The sequence below is a fragment of the Seriola aureovittata genome, chromosome 10 (genome assembly GCF_021018895.1).
Source record: "Seriola aureovittata isolate HTS-2021-v1 ecotype China chromosome 10, ASM2101889v1, whole genome shotgun sequence".
Lineage (NCBI taxonomy): Eukaryota > Metazoa > Chordata > Actinopteri > Carangiformes > Carangidae > Seriola > Seriola aureovittata.
Genome location: NC_079373.1, coordinates 14,833,992 through 14,861,881, shown reverse-complemented (window position 1 = coordinate 14,861,881; position 27,890 = coordinate 14,833,992). Strand labels below are relative to the sequence as shown.

Sequence of the window (27,890 nt, the reverse complement as noted above, 5' to 3'; positions counted from 1 at the left end):
CACCAGCATGCATGGACTACCCTGCTCATCTCTGGGCCACTGTTTTGGTAATCCATCTGATGTTAACACTGATCCGGCTCCTGCTCAGGAGCCAAACAACTCCAGACGAAGCAGAAATAACCATGGGCTCCCAGCTGCAGATCCAGTTATATCCCAGCCTGAAGCCCCAACAGGCAGCCCACAGGAGGATCCGCAGCACAAGCGGCCACAGAGGACTGTCAGCTGTATCTCCACCCACTCCACCAGAACCAGAAAAGTAAACAGTACCAACTCAAACTTTACCTGCCACCCTCAGGACAAAGATGATGACCCATGCTTTGAGTCACCTCCACCCTGCCGTAGCCTCTCCCAGACTTCAGATGATGATGAGCTGGAATTGGAGTGTAGTCCAGAGCTGAAGCTGAAATATCCTCAAATCCCAAGACCCTCCATTATTATCAGACAACCGAAGGTAAGAAGACTGTGGTTAATAAGTTCTGATTTCAACTGATATGCTCATTTTGTTGTGGACGCTTATTTATCTTTTCATTTAACTGTGATATTTTACAGATATGCACTGTTTCTTTTTTCTATAACAGCTACTGCAGTTGATTGTAGATTTCATGTAATACATTACATAACCACAAGAGGGAGTGTAGAACCCAAATAAAGTTATTCATCCACTTTGTAAGAGGTTTGCAGTAAGTCAAAGCTCATTTCCCTGTGGCTGTATTTAATTCATGCATGCCTCATCACACTATAACTATTTCTTATCAGAGATGCAAAAATCAAAACACACGTGTGCACCCTCACACAGCCACTTTGCGGGCAGACCGCTCAGTGACTGTAGATAGATAGAGTGTCAGTGAAACGTATCCTGAGTTCCTGTTCAACATGATCTGTGTTTCACTGATCTCTCTTAACGACACGCATGGGTGCCCGTGCGTGCGTGTGTGCTTGTATATGTGTATTTGTCTGCTGAGAGTATTGTTTCTATTTAGTCTTGACCAAAAGCGACCATGCACGAGGATTTCCTCCTTATTCAAGGAGGAGGATGAGGCATTATGTAAGGCTTTTCCTCTGATCAATAATGCTGATCAGCAGTGGAAACTGCAGAAGAATGGGGGTGGGGGGGTGGGGTGTTAATAGGAATCCTGGAGTTTACGCTGCAGATTACTTAATCCAAAGGGAGACGTCTCACCAGCAGATGTTTAGACATCTGTTAGGTTGATCGTTTTAGGCCGGAGGATTGTCAGTGTGATACGGCTGAAGTTAAGAGATTTGTCGTGAAAGTATTAAACACATGGCTGATTTATTGTGGCAGCCTGATACAAGCTTAGAATAAGAATTTTAAATTCCTTGACCGACTAAAGCATTGGGCCAACTGTAACCGTTACTCAAATGTAAAAGAGCTCTTTAACAACCATGAAACAGCCTCCCAATAAAACTGCAGCAGAGTCGCTCACTGGCCAGCAGCACAACACATGTTTGTTGCGGACACCTCCATGGGTAATAAGGGCGTGAATCTATAGAATCAGCCCTATGCCCCGACATAGCTATTATTCTGCTGTGTCAGAATGAGTTGCAAAACAGTAATTCTTAAGCATGTTCCCCTCTTTCTATGGAAACAGGAAACATTTCATAATGTTTACTTCAACAAAGTTTAATAATAATCATGTCAAAGGCCCATGGTTGCTTCCTCTTTGAACTGTGATCATGACAACAGGTAAAAAAAAAAAAGGTTGATTGACCCACTGGAGCACAGGCATGATCTGAGCATGTGCATTAACCCTTGCAGCTCTCCAGCTCCTTATCAGTTGACCACTCATAAATCACAGCCATAAGCCTCAGCGATTTCTGCCCTTGAGGCGCAAATTAATGCCCCCTCTGTTGTAGAACTCAAGGGACTGAATGTGACGACACTGGCAATAAATGACAGGCATGATGTGAAAAGACTGTGCAGTATGTCAAGTAAGAAAAATGAGGAGTGTGTGAGGATGACTAACAAAAGATGACTTTTGAGTCATTATGTGTCAGTCTTGTGTGTCATTCCACAATGTGTAATTCTTCAGGTTTTATCATTAGTGTCTTTGTTAAGACATCCAGTACAACAGATGTAGCTTTGATCCCCTCGGCCCCAATGCTTTATCTGTGTGTGTGCATGTGTTTCTGTGTGTGTCCATATCAGTGTGTGATAATACGGTAGTTGCATTTATCTTTGCACCCTCCCTTGAAGGTGAACATGTTTATTGGGCACTTTATCCAGAGCTGAAACCACGGTTGTATCTGAACATTTAGCACAGTACACACACACACACACACACACACACAGGAACAATGCTTACATGGATCATAAAAGAATGGCCTAGAAACAATAATATAAACTCTTCAGTATCACACTCTCTCACACACACACATACATAGCCACACACAGTAGTAAAAGATGACTAAACACTGTTATTAGGCAAATAGAGGGGTTGGTTTGAACAGGATGACAGAGAGCAAAGAACCTGAACATTCCCCTATGAAACAATAACTGTCTGTCCTGACACTGGCCTCAAACTGCCACCTGAGCTGTATTTACATATACGGTGTTTGACAGTAATTTGTTGTTGTGTTGGCACAGACATTTCAGTCGCAAAAGTAGGTTTCAGTATTTCACAGATAAGAAGGAAACTAAGCATGTGTTACCCACTTGTATCTGTGGCTGTAGACCTATATGTGTATCCCCATACCAAATCACAATGTTACTAAACATGCTTTTGTCCCCATTGTACTAAGATCCGTGGCCTCACTATTTTATTGCCTGATAACTACAACTTACTTCATTCAGCCTCATGCAGGCATTTATTTCCTGACATGTGACTGGTCGTGTACATTAGATTAATGTGTTTGTTATTCAGTGATGACCTTACAGTGACTGACAGTATCCCCTTTGTGTTGCCTTCCCATGCACTCCCCTCAGGAATCAGAATTCCAGGAAACAGCGTCTGACAGGTCGGACTGTAGAGAGACAGAGGATGGAGGGTTATCAGGTACGGAAAACAACACGAGCTTCCTCTTCTTTCCTATCCTCTCCCTCCTCCACCTCCAGCCTGAGTTGCTGGGCACATATTTTGAAAATGGAAAATGTTCTGGCTCAGGTTGTCATCTGCTGATGGAAAAACAACTTTGATTTTTATGTGGAGAGCGAAATATTTTTGAAAAGAAATGACTCTGCGTGTGAGGAAATGATCGGGGTCACACAGTTGTGCCCTCAGTGTGTCAAAGAGTCATTATGAAAGAATTTTTGTTGTATAACCTGTCTGCTTATGAGTGATTAGGGAGACTTCTATTTGTCTATCTGTAGTAAATACTGATCTGGAGGAGAGGACACACATTGTGTGCGTTTGACTTTGTGTGTGTGTGTGTGTGTGTGTGTGTTCCCTCACCTTGCCAGGATGTCTGGGAGAAGGTTGTTGAGTGCTGGCGGTTACCTTGGCGATGAGTCTTGGGGCAAAGCATTGGGAGGGGTGGAGGGCTTACAAATGGGTAAAAGGATGGACTTGAGTGGCTGATTAATAATGTGATTGAGTGTGTACATTGTGTGTGTAATAGTGTGTGCCAGCAGACCTGCAAGACAGAGCATGTAACAAAGCCTTGGCATGCACAAACCAAGGCTGCCTTATCTACAGTCAATCTCTCTAACCCCCTCTGATAACATTACAAAGAATGGATTTTGGAGGTGGGGGCTGGGAGATAAAAACAAACCCCAAAATAATGCAGTGCAGTGCAAAAACAACATACACTACAGCCTCGGATGTTATAATATAATTGAATCTGGCACAACATTTTGAAAGTTTTACTTTTACAAAGGTGGCATTTATTGAATTTGGTTACATAATATTGTACGGTGTTCACTACCTGTATATCACACCGAATGATTTTCATGAGGTATATATTGTATTTAAGGTAATGGCAGGAGGCTCTCCTCTCTTGTATGGAAAGTGGAACAACAGGCAGAATAGGTTAACCCACCCAGAGTGCTGTCATTAATGCTTTACTAACCCAGTCGAGTGTTTTAGATGCTTTTAAAGGATTATTTAGCACAAGCACATGTACTCTCACACACACACACACACACACACACACACACACACACACACACACACACACACACACACACACACACACACACACACACACACACACACACACACATAGAAAAAGAAACAAGAGAACATTGTCTACATGTGGTTCTCTAAGAGTTATCATATCAACACAATGAACACTGTAAGTCTTACAACACAAGTCTCTTTATTGCAGTGGGAGAAATTTAAACAATACAGCCACACTTTTGTAGCCCCCTCCAAGAAGGATAAAATGGGAGAGATTATGATGCACCAGGGGGTAATGTAAGTACAGAACCTTCTCTGTCTCTGTCTCCCTAACACACAATTGTCACACTGACCTTGATTTCCTCCGGTCATGGTGTGTGCGTGCTGTTGGAAGGGCCTTCCTGTTCTCTGCGTTGGAAATCCCGCTTATTCAGCTTATTCACACAAACATGCGAACAGACAGACAGACAGACAGAAGAGTGGACGGACAGAAGGAGGGACAGATACATGTATCTCTATGATGTTGTGTCCCCTGTTTACCCTGGCCTGTTCACCTCCTACATTTGACCTGAATTCTTTTCTTTTCTGTTTTTGTCCTACACCATTGATGATTAACTGGTATGCTATTCAAGGATCTATATAACCTATCAGCTCATGTCAGTACTGTGAAGACATATTTGAGTTTGTTTGCACTGCATGTGTGCACATTCCCAAGTATAAAACAGCTTTTCATGCCTATGTTTAGAAATTGTTCAGGGAGGAATGAATTACTTCTTCTGTGTATCTATGGAAAGAAAGTAAGTCTTCCTGATAGTTTGAACATATGTGTAGTGAATCAATTCTTAAGAGTCCAGCAAAGATATATATACCAGACACACGTTAACACATTGTGTCTGTGGTCTTTGTGATAAAACAGACTTGAAAGTTGTGGGCACTTTTCTTAAACAAAAGTGTGGATATTTCACCTCTTACTGTACTGTGACTGAGCCATCTGCTCTCATTCCTGTTGGCAGTCATTAAGCTAAGTGGAGAGGCTCTGTACAGTAACGCTCAATAAATCTGGGTGGCTTGAGCAGTAATAACAGCCTCAGCGACAACTTCCGAGAGCTGCAGTTAAATTACTGTATCTTGATCTTTTTGCATGTGCTCCCATGCATGACATTCAAACACATGCAAACATGAACACATGCGTAGGCATGCAAATGCAGGAAATTGCATGCAACCTGTAATTTGCTCATCTGCCATGCTTGAATGAATCATTTTTCATGCGAATAGAAAGAATTTGTGGTCATATTCACCTTACATGGCTGCTAGCAGACGGATAAGAGGAAAATAATGAATACTAAGTAAGAATGAAAGTAGTGACAAAAACCTTTCCAGTGTCATCTCTACCACAGAGAGGCAACCTTGGAAAAAAAGAGTTAATGTTCTATGAAAATGAAATAGGAATTATTGTTGCTCCAGACTTGCACTTTATGTTGCTGTTATATTTATGACAAGGGAAACATCTGGGCTGGTGTTAAAGAGATGGATCAATAAATTCAGGAATTAAAACAAATAGTGAATGTTAAAATATCAATAATAGAGATATTGCAAAAGCTTGATGATAAAAATGAGATGGAGAGTTTGAGTGGCTAATGAAGCTTGAGAACAGGACATCATTTCACAAGTGTGCTGAGAGGCTGACGTAGTACTGATCTCACAAATGTCATCCAGCCAGGCACCGTGGTGCATGTGTATGTGTTTGGATGTGTGTGAGTGTCTGTGCCTCTGTGCAGAGAGGGACACTGTGGTGTGAGTCATCCAGCAGTGATTGAATTAGCTGAACTTTGGCTGAACACTCACAGGGAAAAGAGGGGAAAGGCAGAGAAAGCTGAATGCCTTACATTACCCCAAGAACTGCTTAACACATCACAGAGAAAGACAGGCTGACAGTGAGAGTGTCGTCCATATTTTGTTTTTTAAAAATCACCCGGCGTCATTAAAGCTACACAAACAGCCTGCACGTACCCTCTTTGTTATGAACATATGGACAATTCATGAGTCTTCACAAAGACTTACGGTGACCTAATTGGCAATTTCTTCTAAAACTCATGTCATAAATGTGGAATTATTGCTTCAGTGTACAGTTTTATCTTGTGGTTTCTCCACCAGTACACTGAGGTTATGAGCCCTAAACTGTTGCTGGGTCAGACATGAGGGAGAAAACAGAGTGGAAAGAATGCATTAAGTCTGTTTGGGACGAGTAAGAGAGAGAGAAGGAAATGGTGGCTTAGTGTTAAAAAACACGGACTGACAGTTTCAACAAGTATCTCGAATTTAATCAAGGGCTCTTGAACATACACTGCTTCAGCGTAGGGTGGGTGTACTGCTGGTGTAAAACCCCAGTTATTCAGAAGTAGGTCATGCACGTGGAGAGTGGTGTTTATGTACACTACAATTATGTGCAATTATTTACCAACTCCCCCTTTTCTATACTGGTGTGCTCACAACAAAGCAGTGAAGAAATTACGTTGCTCTTGTGCATTTCTAAAATCTATTTGTTATTCATTTTGTGATATTTTTCTTTATCATAGAGCAACAAAAAAGCGCACATCCTTATCTCACATTTACGTCTTACTCAGAAAAGAATAGTCTTCAATTTTTTTTCTAGAAGAAATTCACTATTATGAGTTTTAAGACCTGCCCACACAGGAAAGTCTCTGTCTCACCCTTGTTTTCAGATAACTGGTATATCCTGTTTAAAGTGGAGGCCCTTGGAGGCCTGACTAAGAAAAAACAAGGGGCCTCACACACAAAACTACATACACACATGCGTGTGCACACACACAAGAACGGTGGGAAACCCTGGGAGGATAACAGAAACATCTGTCCCAGAAATTAGACTTATACCAGCAGTGTGAGATAGTGAGGAGGAGGAAATAATAAGGCTGTTCAGTTCCAGGCAGTGACATCCAGTGAAGAAACCCCCATATACACACAAGAAGTGGTAACAAGATGATCTTCGGTGGCCAAACTCCACATCAGCCAGCACAATTATGTGTACAGGACTATGGACTGTATGTATATGTGTCCTCATAGGTCAGTCATGGGACATCTTGACATTTAGAGCTGGCATCACATTGCATACGGGCAAAATAAAACTTGTTGGTTATCGGGGTCAAGAGCACACAGTGGTTGCGATGGAATTTTGTGTCTTTTCTACTGAGAAAGGGGTTTTCACTTCTGCAAACCACTATTTGGGGCGTGACTCAGCAATGAAACTGTTCCCCTAATTCTTTTCATCTCAGTTGTGGTTTGAAAGAAGAAGCATGTAACTTCCCCCAAACCACCTGAAATGGAAACTACTGGTAGATGCAATATCTTTGCCGATAACAAGTGAAGTTGCTTTACATAAATAGGCCTGTTGCCATAGCAGTGAGGAAGTACTTTCTTCCTATAGTGGTTAAAATTTATAACTAGCATGACCTGAGTTTTAATCGTAATGGCTGTAATGTTATTTAAACTTTTAAGTTAACTTTTAAGTTTTAGGTTTAAAGAATAGCCCCGCATTATGGGAAATACACTCATTAGCTTCCTTGACAAGACTTCGTTTTAGAGGGGGTTATGTGCTGGACTATTTCTTTGCTGGGACTCTTCCTGGAGTCTCCATTGACTGCCTGGCAATTGTACCTGGCTAAGAAAGAGGCAACCCATAATCTCCCATTCAACAGCACATTGTTTTTTACACTTACACTCTCTTACTCTTAAACTTTTGTACAGATTAAACAGGAACAAGAACATGATACAATAGTGGGCTTTAGATGTGCAGGTAGGAGGATCTTGTTACCTTTGAAGTTAGCTGTTTCTCTTTGTTTCCAGTATTTATGCTAAGCTAAGCTAACCAGCTGCTGGCTCTAGCTACAAATTTAGTATACAGATATGAGATTAATATCAAGCTCCTCCTTTAACTCTCAGCAAGAAAGAGAATAAATGTATCCCAGAATGTCAATATATTCCTTTAAAGGAGCTATTTGTTAGTTTTACTATTGCTACATAGCCGATGTTAGCATTAACAGCTGTTTACTTACCAGTCTAGAAGAAACGTTCAGCATCAAACTTCATCCCTTTATTCACCAAGAGCTGTCTCCAGTGGTGGAAAGCAACGCCAATGTTAACCCTTGTCCTGATCACAGCTTTTCTTCTATGGAAGTTAGCATGCTAACCAGATAGCCCCCAGGCCATCTCGTCATTTTCCGATACTGACCTACTGTAGCCTCCAATCAGCCCTGAAGATGTAGCGTTGTTCAAAGGCTTATTATAACCTCTCCTATTATAAAGACGACAATGGCCGAAGCTCTTGTCAAGGGACAATCAACACCACCATAATTGGTAGGCCAACGATTGGTAAGCAACCAAGTTACAAATAGTTACAAAGTTACAAAACTTACAGATAGCAACTTTTAGCAATAGATATAAAATATATGTGAAATAGTATGGTTATAGCGATAGTTGCCGCATAAATGTTTGTTTTCTCATCACAACCACATACATGCGCGCACACACATACACACACAGAAACACACACACACTCACTCTGTACACATCTGTTTCCTGCATGGTGGGAGCTCTGACTGTGGGGGTCTCTGGAGGGAGTGTCCTCCCTGTCAGAGGAGACCCTCTGTCATGACTCATCCTATTGTTCAGCTCAACACTCTTAGTCACCCCTCTCCTAAATTATGAGAAGGTCCGTAGGAATGTTTTACTTCTCTGACGCCCCCACCTCCCACATGTTTAGATTTCAAACCAGACCCTTGGGCTGTTTCGTACTTTTTTTTTCATTTCCAGTAAGCCTGCTCTGCAGTTGTGCAGCAACTCAGATCTTTATCCAACAGAGATCAAACCCAATGAGATGTAGTCAAGAAGGATATATGAAATAAGCAAAGCAGCATAAACCAACTGAACACTATGAAACTAGGGGTTTCAGTGAGCTGATTTAACAGAAGGGTGGTGGATAAGCAGATCCACTGACCCTTCATCCATAAGCAGATTACTCTTTATCACAGAATGCTCAGGATATTCAGTCTGCGACAACAACAGGCAGCAGACTGATCTGTTATAGTCAAAGTGACGAATGATCAAATTATCTGTCTGCAAACTTTGCCTTCAAGTTTTTAAAGTAAAAAAAATGACAATTTTTGCAGGACATCAGTCACCAGTCATTAAAAACTTCTTATGCTGTGGAGCCAAGAGTTAAACCCACATATATTAAACCCAGCTCGTTTGAATCCACTGTCTGCGAGCTGTTTGGTCCCACTCCAACCATCATTGCTACTGTCTACTGTCACTTTTGTATTGTTTTTATTTTTATATTTCATTTTTATTGTTGTTAATTAATTCTTAATATGTTTTTAATCTCAATTTGTGTAACTGTGTACGGTGTCCTTGAGTGCCAAGAAAGGCGCCTTTAAATAAAATGTATTATTATTATTATTATATTTTTTTTTATTCTAGAGGAGTTTCCAAAGATATCACATATATCAGGCTGAGTTTTATAGAAATGTGTATAAAAAATAGGACAGCATATCACTCCTTTTTGCTCTGGTTTGGTTTCCACTAACTTGTACATTGGGTTTATTTTTGGTCGACAGCAGCTGCAGCTGGAAACAAGGTTCATGAGAGCAAGTTGCAGGCCATAAAACCAGACAAGCTGAAGGAAACTACAGCTCCTGCAGAGCTGAGGGCAACTGCATTAGTTAGGTGACAATTCTTTGTATATCTGTCACTACTAAAGACTCTTTTCACTTTACACATAGATCAGTCATTTGATAAATTTTCATGCTGCTTTAAGAGAAAGAGAAAAACTATATGTTATGGCTTTATATTATGGTTTTAAAAAGTAAATTTTAAAGTAGAATTTAGTTATTACAGCTATAAGGCATAACACTGAAATTCTATTGCCTATAATTATTTTAAAAATTCTAAAAAATATAATTGGCAAACTAATGTATTTTGAGGCTCAGTTGGCCTATATGTCCTATTATAGAAATTATAGAAAACTTATGATAACTTACCTTATCACAGGTTATAACAATTTTCAGTAAGAGTTTTATGACACATTTTTTAAATCTTGTGTTCACTTGAGCGCGCGTGTGTTTGTGCTCGCTCTCCATCCGCGCCCCGCCCTGAGCTCTGGGAGTCCCTACTCATATACTTCAATGAGCAGATGAAGAAAGCGGCGGAGGGGGAGGAGCCCTACGCCGACGTCACTCCATCCCTCCCACCCAGCTTAAATTTACATTTTCTATGGGTCCTGACTGAGTGTGTGTGTATGTGTGTGTGTGTGTGTGTGTGTGTGTGTGTGCTTGAGCTATTGAACAGTTTCCAAAAGCAGAGAGGCGCGCAGACACACCTCAACCCCGAGAAGTGATCCGGAGACGCTCCAATGCGGACTGAGGCACTTTGTCATTTTAAAAATTGAACAAGTTGAGTTGGGGAAGTCGCGTCGGGGTCGACTTTGAGGTAGGTGTGTGTGTGTATTTGTAGTCTGGAGCTCGTGGAGGTTTTGCGTGGAGGTTGTTTCACGAGCGCACTAACAAAAGCGGCACGTTTTAACCTGTCTGTCTGCCCCTGTCTGCAGAAGCAGTGGGTTTTGGGTTCAGAAGCTGGAAAGTAGCGAGGAAAAGAAAAGACCGAGGTGGGAGAGAGAGAGAATGAGATTGCAAAACACAAACTCTTGCTTCATTGTCTCCTTTTGTTGTAGCGCATGACTGTAGCCGACGGGACAGTGACGAACAAACACGTTGAGGTTGTTGTACAGCATGTACAGACTACTGTTACATTTACTTTGGAGCGGACTCCTGTTTTCATGGGCAGTTTACACTTCGCACTTTATGAGAAAAGCAGTAGAATTAAATCTCAGTTTGTTATTCCTACTCTCTGTGGTGTTTAGAGAAGATTTTTGGGAGTTAACATGTTATGTTCACATATGATATTACACTTGGCAATATCTTGGCACAAATCTTCTTAAACAGAATCACTCTTGTTCTAAAGCTGTCACAAAATGACATTTGGCTTTACAATCTGTACAACGCAAGACTTGCTTGTTTTTCTGATTTGTCACCATAGCCATCAAGTAGTCAAGTACCTTGAAATTAGGCCTGTTTGTGAGACGAACAACACAAGAATAGACCATATGTTATGGGTGAGCTGTGTTCATCATTTTCGGGTAAGGCTGTGTGTGTAATAGCTCAGGAATGACTAAAGCCCTCTGTGTCACAGCACATGGCTTCAGTCAGAGCTGACACACTGGCCTGTGCTGTCATCAGGGCACACACACACCAACTGTCATGTGAAGAGGTGTGTGGTATTTTGAGATCTTGCAGGTCTGCCAGTCTCAAAAACTTGGTGTGTCTTTTTCATAGTGGCTTATACTCTCTGTCAAACTTTAACAAGATGTTAAACAAACATGGTTGAACCCAGCTCTATAGCCAGGAGGTTGGTTGAGTGTGTGTGTTTGCTGGGTGGAGGCGAAATAGCAGCCTGGCAAATACAACCGAGGAGCTTTAACATGTGAGGTAGTTTAACTCGGGGTTATCAGATGTGTTCTAACAAGAGGAGAAGTGACAAAAGCAGGTGGTATGAATGAGTGTGTTATATTGTCTAGGTGCAGAGCTTTCAAGAGAGTGTGTGTGCAGGGAGGGGAAAGTTTCTCACACATGTGTTAGTCATTTGGAGGGGAGTTTGCTAAACGATTTACATCTGTTTTCTGATCTTTGAACCCCCTCCCTCCCTCCTCTCTCTCCTGTTTCTCTTACTCGGTCTCTCTTGCTGTCTTCTGTTTCCCATAAGGGCTGATGCTGTCATTGTGTATGTGTGTGTGTGTGTGTGTGTGTGTGTGTGGTGGGTGTTACAACTGGAATGCTCTCTGCTCCATTATTATTGCACTCAAAGGAATTTAAATATGTGAATGAAATGTCTGAGTTTCCATTCTATAATGGTGTGTGTCCATTGTGGTTTTGATGCATTCTCAAACGTATCATTATAGAATCTGAGTCCATGTCAAGGACTCAACCTGACCTCAAGAGAATCCAGGTATGTGGGTCAGGAATGGGTGTGTGTCCAGGAGGGGTATAACTGGCAACCCACACGTGTGTTGACAGTATTATCTCCCACAGTCCTGCTGGTCTGTCTGCGGGCACAAAATCTTCATTACTCAGCAGAATGCACTGATCCTTAAGACCCGCACCGCACGAAACACAGACTCTGTATTACTAGTTCCTCACAGACATATTGTACACTTGTGGTGAAAGACTACCTTTCAGCAAATGTTTTTAAGTCTTTCCCTTGTTGTGAGCCATGTAAATAAGAGTGAGATTTCAGTGGTTTTCTGTACTGAGAATTCAGCCCTCATGGTTTTAGCGAACACATCACCACTCTGTCCAGTTCCAGCCTGTAATTGCCAATGTTGTTTTAACACGAGCAGCCATACAAGCCATATTAAAAGTGTGTAAAGAAAAGTTTTGAATTAAAATCAGTAAGTGTATAATCAAAGAATACTTAAACAAGACTCAGGGTTTCCTGGAGTATTAAAGTGGAGGTGGGCCACGTTGTCTGAAACAAAGACCACCTTTATTAAGGTCATAATTAATTAATAATAGACTTTATAGGTTGGAAGATTTGCAACAAAGTCTGATATTTTACTCATTTTTACACATTAAAATACACATTAACCCTTAGTGTCAGATTGTAAAATATCACAATTTTTGCTATACTTACACTCACATAGTAATGAAAAAGTACACTCTTATGAAATCAAATGGTTACCTTAAGCGGAAATAAAACAAATCTGTGCTTATGTTTCTGTTGTATTCTGAAAAAAATGTTTTGGACAGTTGCTTTGTCTTTATGATCTGTTTTGCCACTTTTTCACAGACACTGTGTGCATTACTGCCCCTCTCCATGCAGGCTGGATGAAATATTATGATGCAATGCAAACATAAGTGATGCAATCACAGAATCCAACAACGGCTCAAAGGGTTTGTTTACACTTTACTGTGGTTTTGTTGCCATGGTTTTAGATTATGATGTCACAATTTAGGTATTGGGTTTCCTGATAGAGAGCTGCTGCGGGGATGGATGGGGAGGTTTTGTGTGGTGAGAGAAGGAGAGCAGCTCATATGAAAGTCAGTCATGCAGAGGCTTGACTTTACTTTTGTTTCAGCAGCCTAGCAACTTGATGTTGATGATTTACTTATAAAAGAGAGATAAGATAAACATGCATACCAAAAAGTTAAACAGATGCACACACACACCTGAAGAGACTTGGCTTCTCAAAGAATCCCATTGATTTTCCTGCTGTTATGCTGGAGCTTCAATCACAATAAAGCAACATTACTGTGCTGACCACTTTGCGTAGTCTTGGAGAATGGATGACACACACACACATGCACACACACACACACATTCTAAATGCCTTCCTCCTTGCAGCTTGTTAGGTTGAAGTATAGAGAGATTGGAGGTCTGAGCTGCAGGAATTGGATTAAGCTCTTTTGTAAGTCAGTATCAAGATATATGATCCTGTCTTATTACAAACACAAACAGGAACATGCACCCTGGGAAGAACAGAGCCACTTGTTTCTGTCACAGTCTGCAGCAAACTGGGCTTTCAGAATGTATACCCGAGCTGCCTTTGGAAAGTTTCATCGGACAATGAAACCACATGATTGCCTACTGAATCCAACTAAAAATATGCATACACATAGCATATATTTTGTCTCATGTTGAGCATAAAGCATAGAATCTTATAGAACAAAGGCTCTTCATTTGGTCTGTTTTTTGACACCTGGTTACCTAATTATCTGTGTTTGTGTGTGTACGTTCAGCTTACACCCCTGTGTGTCTGTCTGGCTATAACTGTAGATTGTCTGGTTGCCCAAGGTAACAGTTGTTATTGGGGCTTTCTCTACTAGCATGTAAACAAAGGAGAACCTCCCAGATCCTCCCTGGTGTGCCCCCCAGCCAATGAGATTTGAGCTCCCAGCTGGGCTCAGCCAGTAGACAGTGGGGAGGGGCGGGACTCTGCTCCATAAGCGAGAAAACAGCAGTAAAGCACAAAGCTTTGCATCTGGAACTGGAACAGACAGCAGAGCCATAACAAAGACTCTTCCTTTACGACTGAACAGCACTTGACACTGCTGAGCCAGACGAAACGGCTGTGGCTTTTTTTTTTTACTATATGGTTTTTACACCACCAAAGAGACAGATATTAGAACTGTGTTTTAAAAGGGCGATGTGTGTGAGGCATGTGCAATATATGGGCACATGTGTACGCCTCAGTGAGGAGGAGCCATATGGAACATGCATTTGCTCTTGTCTATAATTTGTCTTCTTAGGATATGTCTGTGGAGCAAAACAGTCTATGGGTGCATGTGTTATTCATCTGTCTTAGTCCACCTGTTCTCATCAGGTCTATACATATACATTCAGGACCATGTGTCAGTGTCAGCTGTGAGAGAGTATAGACCAGCCTTTTGTTTTTGAATGACAGGTGTGACCCCAAACTGTAGCACCTCACCATTTATTCAGGACATGTGTTCAGAATTTGGTTTGAGTGAGCAGTTTCATTTTAACCTTTTTTTTTTTTTTTTTTTTAAAGAAAAAAAAGAGTGTACATTGCATGCACGCAAATGTTTCTGTCATTCAAAGATGTCTGTATGAATATAGGTCTCTAGCTGTGTGTGTGTGTGTGTGCCCCCGACATGTATATGCTGTTGCATGCCCAAAGCAATAATCACTTTGCAGGTTCATCACATTCCCAAAGCGTGACTCAAAGTGGTGTCTGTGCCTTTTCAATCCGTCCCATTCATTGTGTAATCTGCCTCACCCCGGGGCTCACAACGTGTAGCAGCAGGACTGCAAACAAGCAAATCAGTGCTGAGCACAAACTGTCAAACCAGGCGTGTTCCAGTTCAATAGGAGAGACCACAGCTAAACATGATCAGTTTGTGCTTATCCCAGAAACATCTGAGTAAAAGGCATCAGTTACTCTTTATTTTAACGACAGCTGGTTCATCCGATCATGTGAAGTAACCGATCTGAATACTTGCTCATACTGCAATCAACTCTTAGAAATGAAAGAAATGAGAAGTGAAGAGTTGTGAAGGTTCCTCTGTTTAAGCCTGCTACCCAAAATTACAGTGTCCGGTGAGAACTGTATGTACGTTAGAGGGAGAGAGGGACTGTAATTCAGATGTTTTTGTATGAACTATTACTCCTGACTGGCAGGCATAGTAATGAGTTTGGGTGTTTACTTTTCATCATGACAGTCCATAGAGCCGCCTTGTACTCCCTTAATGACATCAGGGTTTTACACATCCACAGACACACATACACAGTGTAGCTGAAACCTTACAGCTCATGCCTTCCTCACATGATGCACTATGTGTTTTGTTATCCTTGTGTGCGTGTTTGTGCATTTGTGCGCATCTGTGCTTTACAAACCCTAAAGCGTTGATTGTAAATTCCCATACCCTCACATCTCCCTAGTGACATAATCGTATTGTGGGAGCGGGGCGGGTGCTTTAAGAGGTCAGTACATGATGAGGCCCCAGAATTCCCCAGCTCCTCTTCTCCTTGGCTCCATACCCCCACTCCAAGGCAGGAAATACAAAACAGATCTCAACCCCCAAACTCCCCAGCTTACTTTCGTGGAACCATATTCCCCTTACTCTTTGTCTTCCTTTGTGTCTCTGTAAGATCATACCACGATTTCGTTTTGTTGAGCTGAATGCTATGAATGTTAGCTGTATTTGTAGTCTAAATATGCACTCACCCTATCATCTTCTGTACAGTGGTATTTGAGCTGTTTGAGCTCAGTCTAAACCCAGCTATTGATAGCCAGATAGCAATAACAGGAGTGGAACTTTTTGCATTGTTGAAACATGTTCGTACTCCTGACCAGTTCATGGTGTTCATGTTTTGTCTTCTCTTATTGGCTACTTCTCTCTTCAGCATGCACTGGCAGGTCAGTTTTTCCTGAGAGGAATGTGAGTGCCATTTGCAGTACACACATTATTTTACCTACACATGCACATACAGTACTAGACTGTATGTAAGTGGGCTGTTTGTATTTTTAACTGGATGCTGATTTTGAATGTGTTTAGAGGTGCAAGTGACAGGAAAATATGTGATTCTATTGTTTGAATCTGTGCTCTGGAAGTATGTGCACATGTACGTCACTGTGCTTCACACCGTGATTTATGTGTCGTCATGGGGGAGGCTTGTGAATGAGCATGTACGTATACGTGTTCTGTCCGGGAAATGAGCTCATTGTCACTACACACACACACACACACACACACACACACACACACAGGCCAACAACTCTCTGCTTGTCTTTCACTTTTTCTGTCACTCTCACTCTTTCTCTCTGTCTCACATGCACACATACACACCCCAGCCCTCCCTCCCCCATCCCCCTCAGCTGTCAGTTAAAAGCCCATCTATCTGTGTGTTTTAATTAGGGCCTCCCCTATTTATGGCTGAATGGCCGCTTCATTAACAGAAATGCTAGGAGACGCACACCCGGATCTGTCCAGCTTATAACACACAGAAAGGGGGGGGGGGGGTGTGTGTGTGTGTGTGAGTGAGAGAGAGAGAGAGAATGGGGTGTGGGGGTTGCTTTAGGGGTATTGATGACGCAATTTCCCCTGAGGGGTGGACCTCCCATCTGTGAGCGGAATAGACAGGATTTGGCCAAAAAAAAAAGAAAGAAAGAAAGGGAGAGTGAACGAGAGGAACTATATGGGACAAGGAGGAGATATTGAAGCAAGAGAGCAGATGGTAAATTAAGTTTCAAGAAAATGTTAAGCATTTTCACATTTTTCGTGAAATTGTATTGAGCCTGATCCCAAGCCATTTCTTCACATATATATGCATCTTTGATCAGAATATGGGCAATCTGAACCTTTTGTTGTCTTCATTTTGCTGTGTCAGCTCTCCAGAACTGCAGATAATATCAAGAAAATATACAAAGACCAAAATCATTGTTTGCTCTCTCGGAATACATAAGTATAGTTTAGTATTCATTCTTAGGAATTGTTCTTGAAGCTTCTTATTAACCAATAGGTGCCATTAATGAGTATAAAAGCAAAACGTCAAGTCTGTTGTTTTAATGTTAGATGTGTCCATGATCAGTATACATCAAACTGGAGGCTAAAATGCTGATCCGTGCCTTCTTCTGTAAATCTGACCCCTGTGCACCTTTGTGCTGGATATTGTGGAAAACAAATCCTGGCTAGGGGTGGATGTTGGAATGGGTGTGGTCAGCCATGTGGTCCCATGGCTGACAGTTGACTGCCTAACCCCACCCTGTGTAGAGCTCTGGAGGATGGTCTGCTCTGTTTGTGCCTGTATCCTAGAGGAGAACGGGGGGGGGGGGGGTCAGATGGTGAAGCAGGCCACCAGATGCTCTCCTCACCGTCTTTTTCTCTGGCTCTGGAGGCTGCAGCAGGAAGAGAGACACTCATGACTCACAAAGGGCTAAACCATGTCATTATTCAGCATTTAGTTCTTTTTTTTTTTAACCCAGTCTCTCCATCCTGGCACATGGATAACATGAGGTGATCCACCTCTGTCTTTATCCCGTCTTGTCCATGCCAGGAACAATCCAGTTTTTGTAATCATTTGTCTTTCTGAGAGTATTCATAGTATTGTTTGTCTGCTTCCTAGCACAGAAACAAAAGATAAGTACTGATAATGGCCAATTTATGTGCTCCTCCCCATCATTACTCTTTCTGCCCATCTGTGCTCCTCTCTGTTGGGTTACACCAGGAAGAGTGCTTTTCATGCATAGATTTTTTTTTTTTCATAAATTGAGATTTTTAACTCACAATAGCTGATTTCCTTTTGGCAGTGAAAACAAACTGTGAACCCAACAATTACTATTATCACCTTTTAAGTTGATATTGCTCATCATACAGTTGCCTATTTAGACATCAAGCAGACACAGAGCAACGTTAGCATTCATATGAAGTTGTGTTTCTGGCCACCTGGCAAATCTAAGTCCACTATTCATTCCCTCTTTTTGGTCTCCATAACTCCTGAGGGAAATATCTGGCTCTTTAGCTTCTAAATGCTCCACTTGTGCTTAGCATCTTGTGGCAAAGTATGTCTGTCTGCTGATTGGTGCTGAGCAGCAGTAGTGGACAGTGGGTTTATCAGAGCTTTTTTTTTTTTTTTTTTTTTTTGCTAAAAACAGATGCCTGCTGCTGAAAACGCCTCTTTGAGAGCGGTGTGACTGAACCAGAACAGTAAAGCTGCAGGCTGGAAAACAAAACCAGTCAGCTGAAAGAAGCTCTAAAGCTCCGTCAACCTGAGGTGAACTGTGGGTGATAATTCTCTGTGGCTTCATCACTACAAGCGACACCTTTTACATTACACATAGTCATTTGGTGTATTGTTGCTATGAAAAAAAAATTGATTATATGTGCTTTAAGGAGCTTATTTCAGCTGCTGGAAGTGTTTGCCCATAGGAAGCCTTAAGTTAGCATCAGCTGTGTGCTGCTCCTGATTGCTGTGTCACTAAATTAAGTGTGGGTGATGGCAGGTCTCCATGGCGACTTAGAGAAATTGACAGTTGAGGGAGAAATTGAGAAATGAGTCTGTATTATGAATGCAAGTCTGTGTGTGCATTAGCTCACACAGCAGAGCTGGCCGCGATGATGCAATCACTTGGCACAGTGCAAGTGCTCTACCCTTCCAAGATAAGTCATTGTATCAGCCCTAATGCAGCCTGCCACCGCGGGGTACACTTTCACACAAACACAGTCCACTGCTGCAAACACATTTATTAAACACATTCATCAGATTACTTGCTCTTTTTAAAATAAATTGCCACATGCACATTTTCTTTTCACTTTTTTATGAGTGATATATCATTGAAAACGTATGCGTATAGTTTCAGCCTCTCTCTCTTCACTACTTTTTTGATCTTTCTGCTGATATTTTTCCTCATATGATTGATTGGATATTTCCGGCAGCTTGCTGGTTCAAAAATGTGACAAAAAATGTGACATTTCACAGTGTATGAGATCACAGTCATACACAGGTCATGAGGATGACTGAAGAGTGAAGTAAACAGAGGAAAGCTGTTTTCAGCCAACTCCCTTTTCTCTTTTCCTAGACTCTTTTCTGACCCAGTTTTCCTCCGTTCTTTTCCATTGTTTTCACCAACTTTCTTCCCATTTCACCCCTTAATGCTTGGACATTTTGAATCCTCTAAATAATACCGCGCCCTGTTTCATGGAAACATTGGGAGAATCAGGTCCTTTTGGAGTCTCATTATCTGTGTGTGTGTGTGTGTGTGTGTGTGTGTGTGTGTGTGTGTGTGTGTGTGTGTGTGTGTGTGTGTGTGTGTGTGTGTGTGTGTGTGTGTGTGTGTGTGTGTGTGTGTGTGTGTGTGTGTGTGTGTGTGTGTGTGTGTGTCTGCTGTGAGGGTGTGTTTCCCAAAACCAATAAACAAACTGTTTAATGGGATTCCCGGAACAGCAGTAAGTGTAATGACATGCCGATATCCATGCTCGGAGCGATGCTTATGCGGTGCATGTTTTGGCATAGAAATGTGTCGAAAATAGATGTGCAGATATTAACACATGCCATTTACTGCCATTTAACTATGTGTTAAATGCTGGTCTTTTTCTGAATGACAGCGCAACATGTTAACTTGGTTATTTGTATTGTTCTTTAGTAGTTTTAAGCTTTAACTGATGGTAAAACATGCTATCTATATAGCTTTTAAGTGAAACCAGAGGGAACACACAATAAAACATGTAAAACTACCAGTGATAAGGCTGACTTTAAACAGGTCTGCAATTTGAGGTTGCAGATCCGTTTTGAACTCCCTATGTCACTTCCCCTCTCCCCCGGGGCACAGAGGAAGTCGGAGCAGATGTGTTAAACTAACGGACACTTTGACAACACTGCCAGTCTGTGACTGGCTCTACCCCCTGCTTCCGGTATTAACAGAAGCCGCCTTTGATGTACAAAGCACGTGTGTGCAGCCCCTGACGCAGCCCCTGATTACAGCCACAAGCTGTTCTGCCCACCTTTGCCATCTCACATGCACAAACACTGTCACCATGTCCTGCCTGTGCCACCAAATGTCCTGTGACTGGCGTGTCCTAACAACATTACAGCCACTGATGTAGTCATTTATGAAAATGAATGTTAAATAAACAAACTTGGCCCTAAACCTGTCTCTCTTAGGTTGATTATTTTTTAAATGTATTTATTGTATACATAGATCTTAAGATTTGTGTTTAAAGGGTTACTAATCTGAGATTAGAAGGGATTACTCACTACCATGACTATGAAAAAGTAGTATTGTCATTTGTTACCATATTCCATTCTATTCATCAAGAGTATTTATTGAGCGGCATTTCTCTCTTTGTTCTGCAGCATGTAGCCACAAACCATGTTTATATCAGGCTTCTTTGTTATGTAACTGACATGGTTTAGTTTCTGGGATGCAAGAATGTCGACCTCTAGTGGTTCCTTTAAGTCATTACGGCAGTCCTCTGCGTGTAATGTTTTGATTCTGAGGACACGCTCCCCCACCACCACCTTTTGTGTCTAGCACGTGCAGTGTAATGATTCTTTGGAACGAGTACAGGCTGACCAGCCTGATCAAGCTTCAAAACAGCAGTCTATTATTAGTCTGTTATCAGTCACGGACAAGAGAGACTGATAACCAGGCAACACCTTAAAAGCACAGGCATTTGAGTGTATGGTTGTTTATAAATCGTTCATTCCTCAGACTGTGGTATAAAGACAAGACTTGAATCTAATACTGACATAAACATACTCCGCTAATTTTGTAATTTTGTAATCTACTATTATACCAATTTACTGATATTTTAAAACAGACCTGCCAAGACCCTGCCAAGTATGTACACATAGTACTGTTATTCAACAAGATAAAAAAAAAAAACGTATAGTTCCATAAAGGAACAACTGAGGATATTTAGTCATCTGTGAATAATCTGTTTCTTAAGCAGCAGAGAAAATTTGCTTATAAACTCTTCTGCGTCCAGAGATGTGCATTGAAAGTGAGTGGGAGAGAGTAGGTGAGGGAGGGAGCAGTGAGAGTGTATGTGTGCATGTGTGTGTGTTGGGGAGAGAGAGAGAGAGAGAGAGCGCATAGCTATAAAACAGACTTTGAACTCCAACCAGCTCAGTAGCAGACAGCTGTGCAGAACAAAGCACCTCTCCTACGTGAGGCTCTGCAACACACTGATAAACAGGACAGCGATTTTTAACAGCTTTTCCTGGAAACTAAATTCCCAATCAAAATAGCAGAGATGACGACAATGTTCAGATACCCCGTTTTTCCTCATCTGCAGGGTGAGTTAAACCATGATTGAATTTTGTGTATTTATAATAATAAGTAAAAGTGGAGTACTGAGCTGTTTCAGTCTTAGTACATATATATGTGTATGTACATGTATATATGTTAATGTAGGAGTTAGAAATGTTTCGTAAAAAACACCTTTCTGGTCAAATATTATTCTGTTCTCATTATAGTTGGTCAGATCTCCAGATAAATCTGTTTCAGAACGTGTGCGCCATCAATTCAAATGCAAGTAGGATTTTCATTGAGCAAAGCAGTCTAGTAAAAAGTAGCACTTAGCTGCCATAAAAGTTATTTTACTGTGGTGTTACTGCATTCAGTCTGCCCTTAATATGGGGTATTGATAAAAACTTGCTGTAAATCCCAGTTATTTCTTGGTTTTATAATGGCTTGATACAGATGATGGTGGTTTTCCACAAATGCATTGATTTATATTTATAAAAATGGCAAAATAATGTTTTTACAGCTGCTGTAATACAAACATTTCTGGCTAATACTTTCTTCACTTTAAATGTCCAAAGGTTTTGTGCCCGCATCTGGAGGTCATGAGTAGAAATTGCTTTATTCATGGGGTTGTGAACAACAATAGTCTGAGCCTTTGGGCTAGTTTTGTATCAGCAGCTTCTGACATTTACATAACTATGTGTTTGAAAAACAATTACATGTAGCTCTGTGCTGTCCTGATTCATGGTTTCATTATTTTGCATATGGTTTTTATATCACCTGACAGGAGGATGAAATGTGCGTGTTCACTCAGTGAGGAACAATTATGTAATTCCAGTGCTGAGTCTCTCCATCACTATAGAGACCATTCCGAAACTCTGAGCTTATGGCAGAGAATCAGGGAAACGCTCATATCAGGGTTGGAAAGGAGTGCAATTTCAGGGAAATGATAGGTCCAAGAAAAATGTTTGGCTTCGTTACACACTGAGATTTCTGTTTCCACAGAGACAAATAAATGTCTATGTTTGCTGCATCCATAGTATGTTTCATATTAGTATTTATGAATGTTGTTCACTGTTGCTGTTAATGAAAATTAAGGTGTTTTTCTGTTGTTTCTGTCAACTCAGATCCGTGTGACCCTGGTCTGTCGCTGTCACCAGGGAGGAGTGTCATGGCGGAGCCAGACTATCTGGAGGGAGACTGTGATGAGCTCATCAAACCCAAGAAGCTGATCAACCCAGTCAAGAACTCCCGTAACCACCAGGACCTGCACCGGGAGCTGCTCATGAACCAGAAGAGGTCAGGAGACAGGAAAACATACTTCTTCGGTCTCTCTATCTCTTGATGGCTCATTTGTATGTCTTTTCTATCTGTTCGCTGATAAACACACCTGGTAATTCCCAGCTTACTTTTAAGGAAGAGATTCTAATTTTACAATTAGCCACTCACAGTTTTATCAAGGTTTATGGAACATAAACAAAACCAGAGCAGTGTTAAACAAGCATGGCTGGATTCCAAGCCTGTGATTGGGACAATAATGAAGCAGATAAGTCACTTTTTCCCACGTGCAGCAAGTGATTGGACAGATAATGATACTGTCTGTTGCTGTCCAACATCATCATTTCCTTGTTTGTTTATGGCAACAGTATCAAGTGTGCCCCTAAACAGGTTAGACAGGGGAAAACACTACAGTGTCCAGATCCAGGCTAATTTAGTTTAACTTCTACTCATGTGGGGATGAGTTAATACAGTAACTGCTACTTTCTTGTAATTGATTTGAAAGTATCCATGCAGACTGTGCTGATGCTTCTGCAGTGTGTCACTTCAGTGCACTGGTTCCTCCAACCTCCAGCAGCAGTATTATGCAAAACTTAAGATATAAAACTTTCATAGAAGCTATTATATAAAACCTCAAGTGCATTAGTGTGTCAAAAATTGGTTATGTAAAGGTCATACAGTGCAGGATAAACCTGGACTGGCCGCTTATATTAATACTAGATCATACAACAGAGAAGTCTAGTCTAGTTAGTGTGTGTGTCTTTGTGTATAAATGCACATGCATACTGAGGCCTGTGATCGCCCTTTTGACACTAGATGTTTGTATTTTATCTCACCATACAGCGCCAGCAGCTTTGTGCCCACGCTATAAATAGATACGTAAACACACATGCTGATGACAGCTGTTACATCACAGCAGTGATGCTCTGTCTTAAATGTGTCAAAGCTTTTGTAGTGATGCAGGGAAGGCATTATTGGATGATCGGAAAGAGGACAGAAGTCCATGGAAAATTGATAACAGTGTTAGAAAAACTTTTTTTTTCCATTCCAAATGCTGCAGAATATTGTTCCTAGTTGTCCAGACAGAGTGTCTAGTTGAAGTCTGTAGAATTAATCTAGTGGGCCCTTTAAGGTATGAACCTGTTTTGATTGGGCTTTCTATCGTACACTGAAAATATGGAAAGCTTGCCTGGATTAGTCACAGTGATGAGAGTGGGGAGGGGTGGGTGGGTGGATCTCTGCATGCCTGGATGGATGGATGGATGGATGGCTGTATGAAGAAGGGAGAAAAAAAAAAACGTGTTATGTAATCCAGATTATAAAACAGTCTCTATCTGAGGGCCTTTTGCTGCCGTTGCTACCTTAGCTGTAATGACCCTTCCCACACACACACACGCACACACAGAAGAATTTCAGAAATTCAGCCACTAAGACTGGGGAAGCATTTGAGCAGATGGAGGTATTGATGTGCGAGATTTGAACACACATTCCTCCCCGTCTGCTAGAGGGCGTGCACTCATAGGAGGGGTCGTGGATAGGAGGGTCAGTGGTTATGTAAACGTTGCCCACAGTGAAAGGGGAGTAGAGGAAGCATCTTTATAGCCCTTGTCTTATTGCTTTCAGTGACCTTGACCCTCCTCCCTCCCTGTACCAATTAGCCTGACCCCATCACATCTTTTAAACTGTGCTCTGCTTCAGCTCGCTAAGTGCTTTCATGAGACCCTCACTGTCAGGAAAACCAGGGTATTTAAACGCAGCAGTGGCTTTAGGTAACATAGTGACTTGTTGTAAATTAACTCCCACTCCTTCTTGGAACATCGTGGACCCGGTTATGTAATCTTCAGGATTTAATAATGCATTTAATTAAGGCACTGTTGTTGCTAAACTGCAGTCAGGTAGGCACGCAGTGTTTTCTTTGAAGAACTGACGCAGCCCTTGCAGAGTCATGGCTAAAAGGAAAATCCGTAGAGGAGAGTCAAGTAATATGGATAAGATGGTTTATAAATTTAATTAATTAAGAGCATAGAGACTGAATTTTTGACGAAGGATTGCCAATGACCTTTTTCTGTCTTTTTTTTTTTTCTTGTGTGGCACTTTATTGTGCCTCCTAATCCTTTGCAGGCTTTGCTGTTTATTGGTTTTTGCATTTTCTTGCTGACTCAAACCCATCTCTGTTCCCCTCTGTCCTAAGTACTTCTGCTTCCCAAGTCTCATCCTTAGCCCCCACCCTTCTCTCTTGTAATTTGGAGAAGTTTGGAGTATTACATAACATTTGGTATTTTTTGCTCTTCCTCACACTTTACTAAGATGTCCCTGTCCTCTTTTTGATTTTTTTTGCTACACAAACCCATGCAGTTGCGTAACAATCCCACTGGCTCCCAATGACTTATCACCCCCCAAGACAGCTTTATATAAGGAATGTGTTTGTAAATTGTTTTTGAATTTTTGGGTTGACAGTTGAGGATTGTTTTTCAGTTCTTAGAAAAAGAAAAGAAATGGAACACAGGCACATGGTTTCAGATTATTTTTCCAAAGTCAGTTCCAGTGCTGGCAATCATCATGTACACAGATTGTTAAATGTGGAACGATCTGTGTTTGGCTCAAAATCAAAACTTTCCTGAAACACGATTGAAATGTTTAATCCAGAACATCTAATACAGATCTGCATGTCAAATTTGAATGAGGTCACAGTCATCATCTGTTACGCATTAATTTGAATGCCAGTCTCCCTCTGAGTGGGGCTCTTTGGTGTGATTAGCATGCATTGCCGCAGGTTGTTCAATAAGCTTTATTTTAGTAACATGCTGTGTTTCACTTATTGATTCTGCACAGGGGTCTGGCTCCTCAAAACAAGCCTGAGCTCCAGAAAGTTCTGGAGAAAAGAAAGAGGGAGCAAGTTCTTAAGGCTCAGAAGGAGGAGCAGGAGGCCCACAAGAAGAGGAGTGACCTGGAGATAGAGCTCATGAAAAGACAACAGAAACTAGAGCAGGTAAATGATTGAAAGAATTCATATAAATTGTCACTTTAGCACTTAGAATGATGTTCTGTGTTACTGTATCTGACCACAAGAGAAAACAAAGATTAAAGGTCCCCGCTTCTTTTAGTCCCTGAATGCATGCCGTACATGTTGCTATCAACAGATCAGCCTCTATAATTTTGCCAATGTCTGTATTTCTGCAGCTGGAGCTAGAGCAACAGAAAATTGAGGAGGAACAGGAGAACACCCCTGAGTTTGTGAAGATGAAAGGCAACCTGCGCAGGACCAAGCAGGAGACTGATGGGGAGGAACGAACCACCTAAGAACCAGCAGGGGTGTCTGGGTCTGGCTGATTGTGTGTGTGAGCACAGAGACGTCGGGAGTGTGTGTACAAAAGAGAGTGTTGTCTGTGGTGCACGCTGGTGACTTGACAGTGGTCCGAGATGAACTTCCTGGCTTTCCCAACCTAGCTGTTCCTTCCTGCAGTGAGGAGAGAGACTTTACAGACTAAAGACCCCCCCTCTGTCTGCCTGCCACGGACCGCCAGTACTCACCTCTGCTCTTCACACCCACCCAGCAGCACACAGCACCCCCATCCTGCAGGAGGGACCTAATACAGACATGTTACATGTTACACGCCTTTTCAACGAGGCCGAGCAAGCTTCAGATGAGCTCTGATGGAGAAACAAAACCAACCAAAACAACCAAACACATACAGGAGTTTTCATCCCTTCTGTTTCACTCCTCTCTCCACAGCAAGCTGTTGTTTCTCTTTACTGTTATCGATGTTGTTATCGTTGTTGTTATTGTTCTTTTTTCTTTCTTTTTTTTTCTTCCTCATCTTCAGAATCAAATAAGGAAAAGTGGACACTGGATGGACTCTTGAAGCTGTGTAATGTAAAAGCCAAACAAATGTGCTTTTGTTATTTATGTTTGTAGCTTTTAGCCCAGGTATAGGGGAGGACACTTTTAGTCGTTCTGTATTTTAGTTGTTTTACAGTATAGTTTATGAAGCCAGAACAGGACAAAGGGAGTGTATGGTTGTGTGAAACACTCAAGTTTGCTTTGTTATTTTTTATTTTATTTTATTTTATTTTATTTTAAACATGCCATTTCCTCAGCTAATGCAATTTTGAGCAATAGTAGAACTCCCAGGCATGAGAGTGACATTTTCTTTATATATTCTGTTGTTTTGTATGAATAAAAGTGTTACTTAATAAATAATTTAAGTTTTTGTTTTAGGTTGGTCAATGAGAATAAGCAATGAGCCCTGTCTGATCAGTCCTTGTGTGCTTCGGTAAAGAGTATAATTGAAAGTGTACACTTGGAGGCCACCTGTCATCTTGGGATGTCTGCACGGCTCCTGAAACAACTCTGATAAGCATCCTGGATCATCCTGGAATGTCTTGGAATTTCAGAATTTTGTTTTTATTTACAGTGGAGCCCTTAGATGAACAGACGGGTCGTTTAAATCAGTAAATCTGAACTAAAGTGGGTGTTAACTGCAAAACTATTTAACTAGCATGTGTAGCCAGCACCACATACAAATTCCAAAATGGTTACACAATGTGAGAAACTGAGATTGCTTTGGATGTTAAAGTGCACGTTAATCACACAAAATAATATTCTGGGTCTAAAATTTTGATTTATGGGTCTCTAAGAGGCGATAGCTATTATTATCATGGGAAGAAGCAGTTTAAAACAACATAACCCTGTGTTCCTCGCCAGAATCTTTTAAATAAACATAATTTTAACACGTTCCATTTCTTTTTCTTTATTTGGTGTGCTGCTAGACTCAGTGGACCTCTTATCCAGCCAATAGCAGGCTTTATTTTCCAAATGGAACATGATGCAAAAATAACAGCAAAGCAGTGGGCCGATCAAACAGTCATCACTTTGATAAGCCCAGTTGATTCAGTCTGGAGCTGATGTTGATTTTGTTCACAGACCGCAACAGTCAGATGTCTAGACATAGGGCAGTATTTGGAACAGAAACGGGATCTCAGCTGGTTTACAGAAATGGAAAGTGGCATAATACATTTGGCATGACCTACAATACAGCAAGGTAATCAGGCAATATATATATATATATATATATATATATATATATATATATATATATATATATGTGTGTGTGTGTGTGTGTGTGTGTGTATTATTAATAGTGTCTTGGCATTGTTGGCAGTGATTTGGGCTTTAATGTGGGTGGAGGAGCTTAAAGAGCAAC

General features: G+C 41.3%; 1 protein-coding gene across 3 annotated transcripts; it reads left to right on the top strand.

The window, feature by feature from the left end:
• Positions 1–27,424, top strand: fam107b (family with sequence similarity 107 member B). 3 transcript variants are annotated; one of them, XM_056386866.1, is made up of 5 exons: positions 1–451; positions 2,945–3,014; positions 22,536–22,707; positions 25,519–25,675; positions 25,867–27,424. In XM_056386866.1, the coding sequence occupies exons 1-5, from the start codon at positions 8–10 to the stop codon at positions 25,984–25,986; spliced, it is 963 nt and encodes a 320-aa protein (XP_056242841.1). In that variant the 5' UTR covers positions 1–7; the 3' UTR covers positions 25,987–27,424. The 3 variants fall into 3 exon arrangements, with proteins under 3 accessions (XP_056242841.1, XP_056242843.1, XP_056242842.1); XM_056386868.1 differs by lacking the exons at positions 1–451; positions 2,945–3,014 and adding an exon at positions 10,398–10,577; XM_056386867.1 differs by lacking the exons at positions 1–451; positions 2,945–3,014 and adding an exon at positions 21,288–21,458.
• The last annotated feature ends 466 nt before the right edge of the window (positions 27,425–27,890 follow it).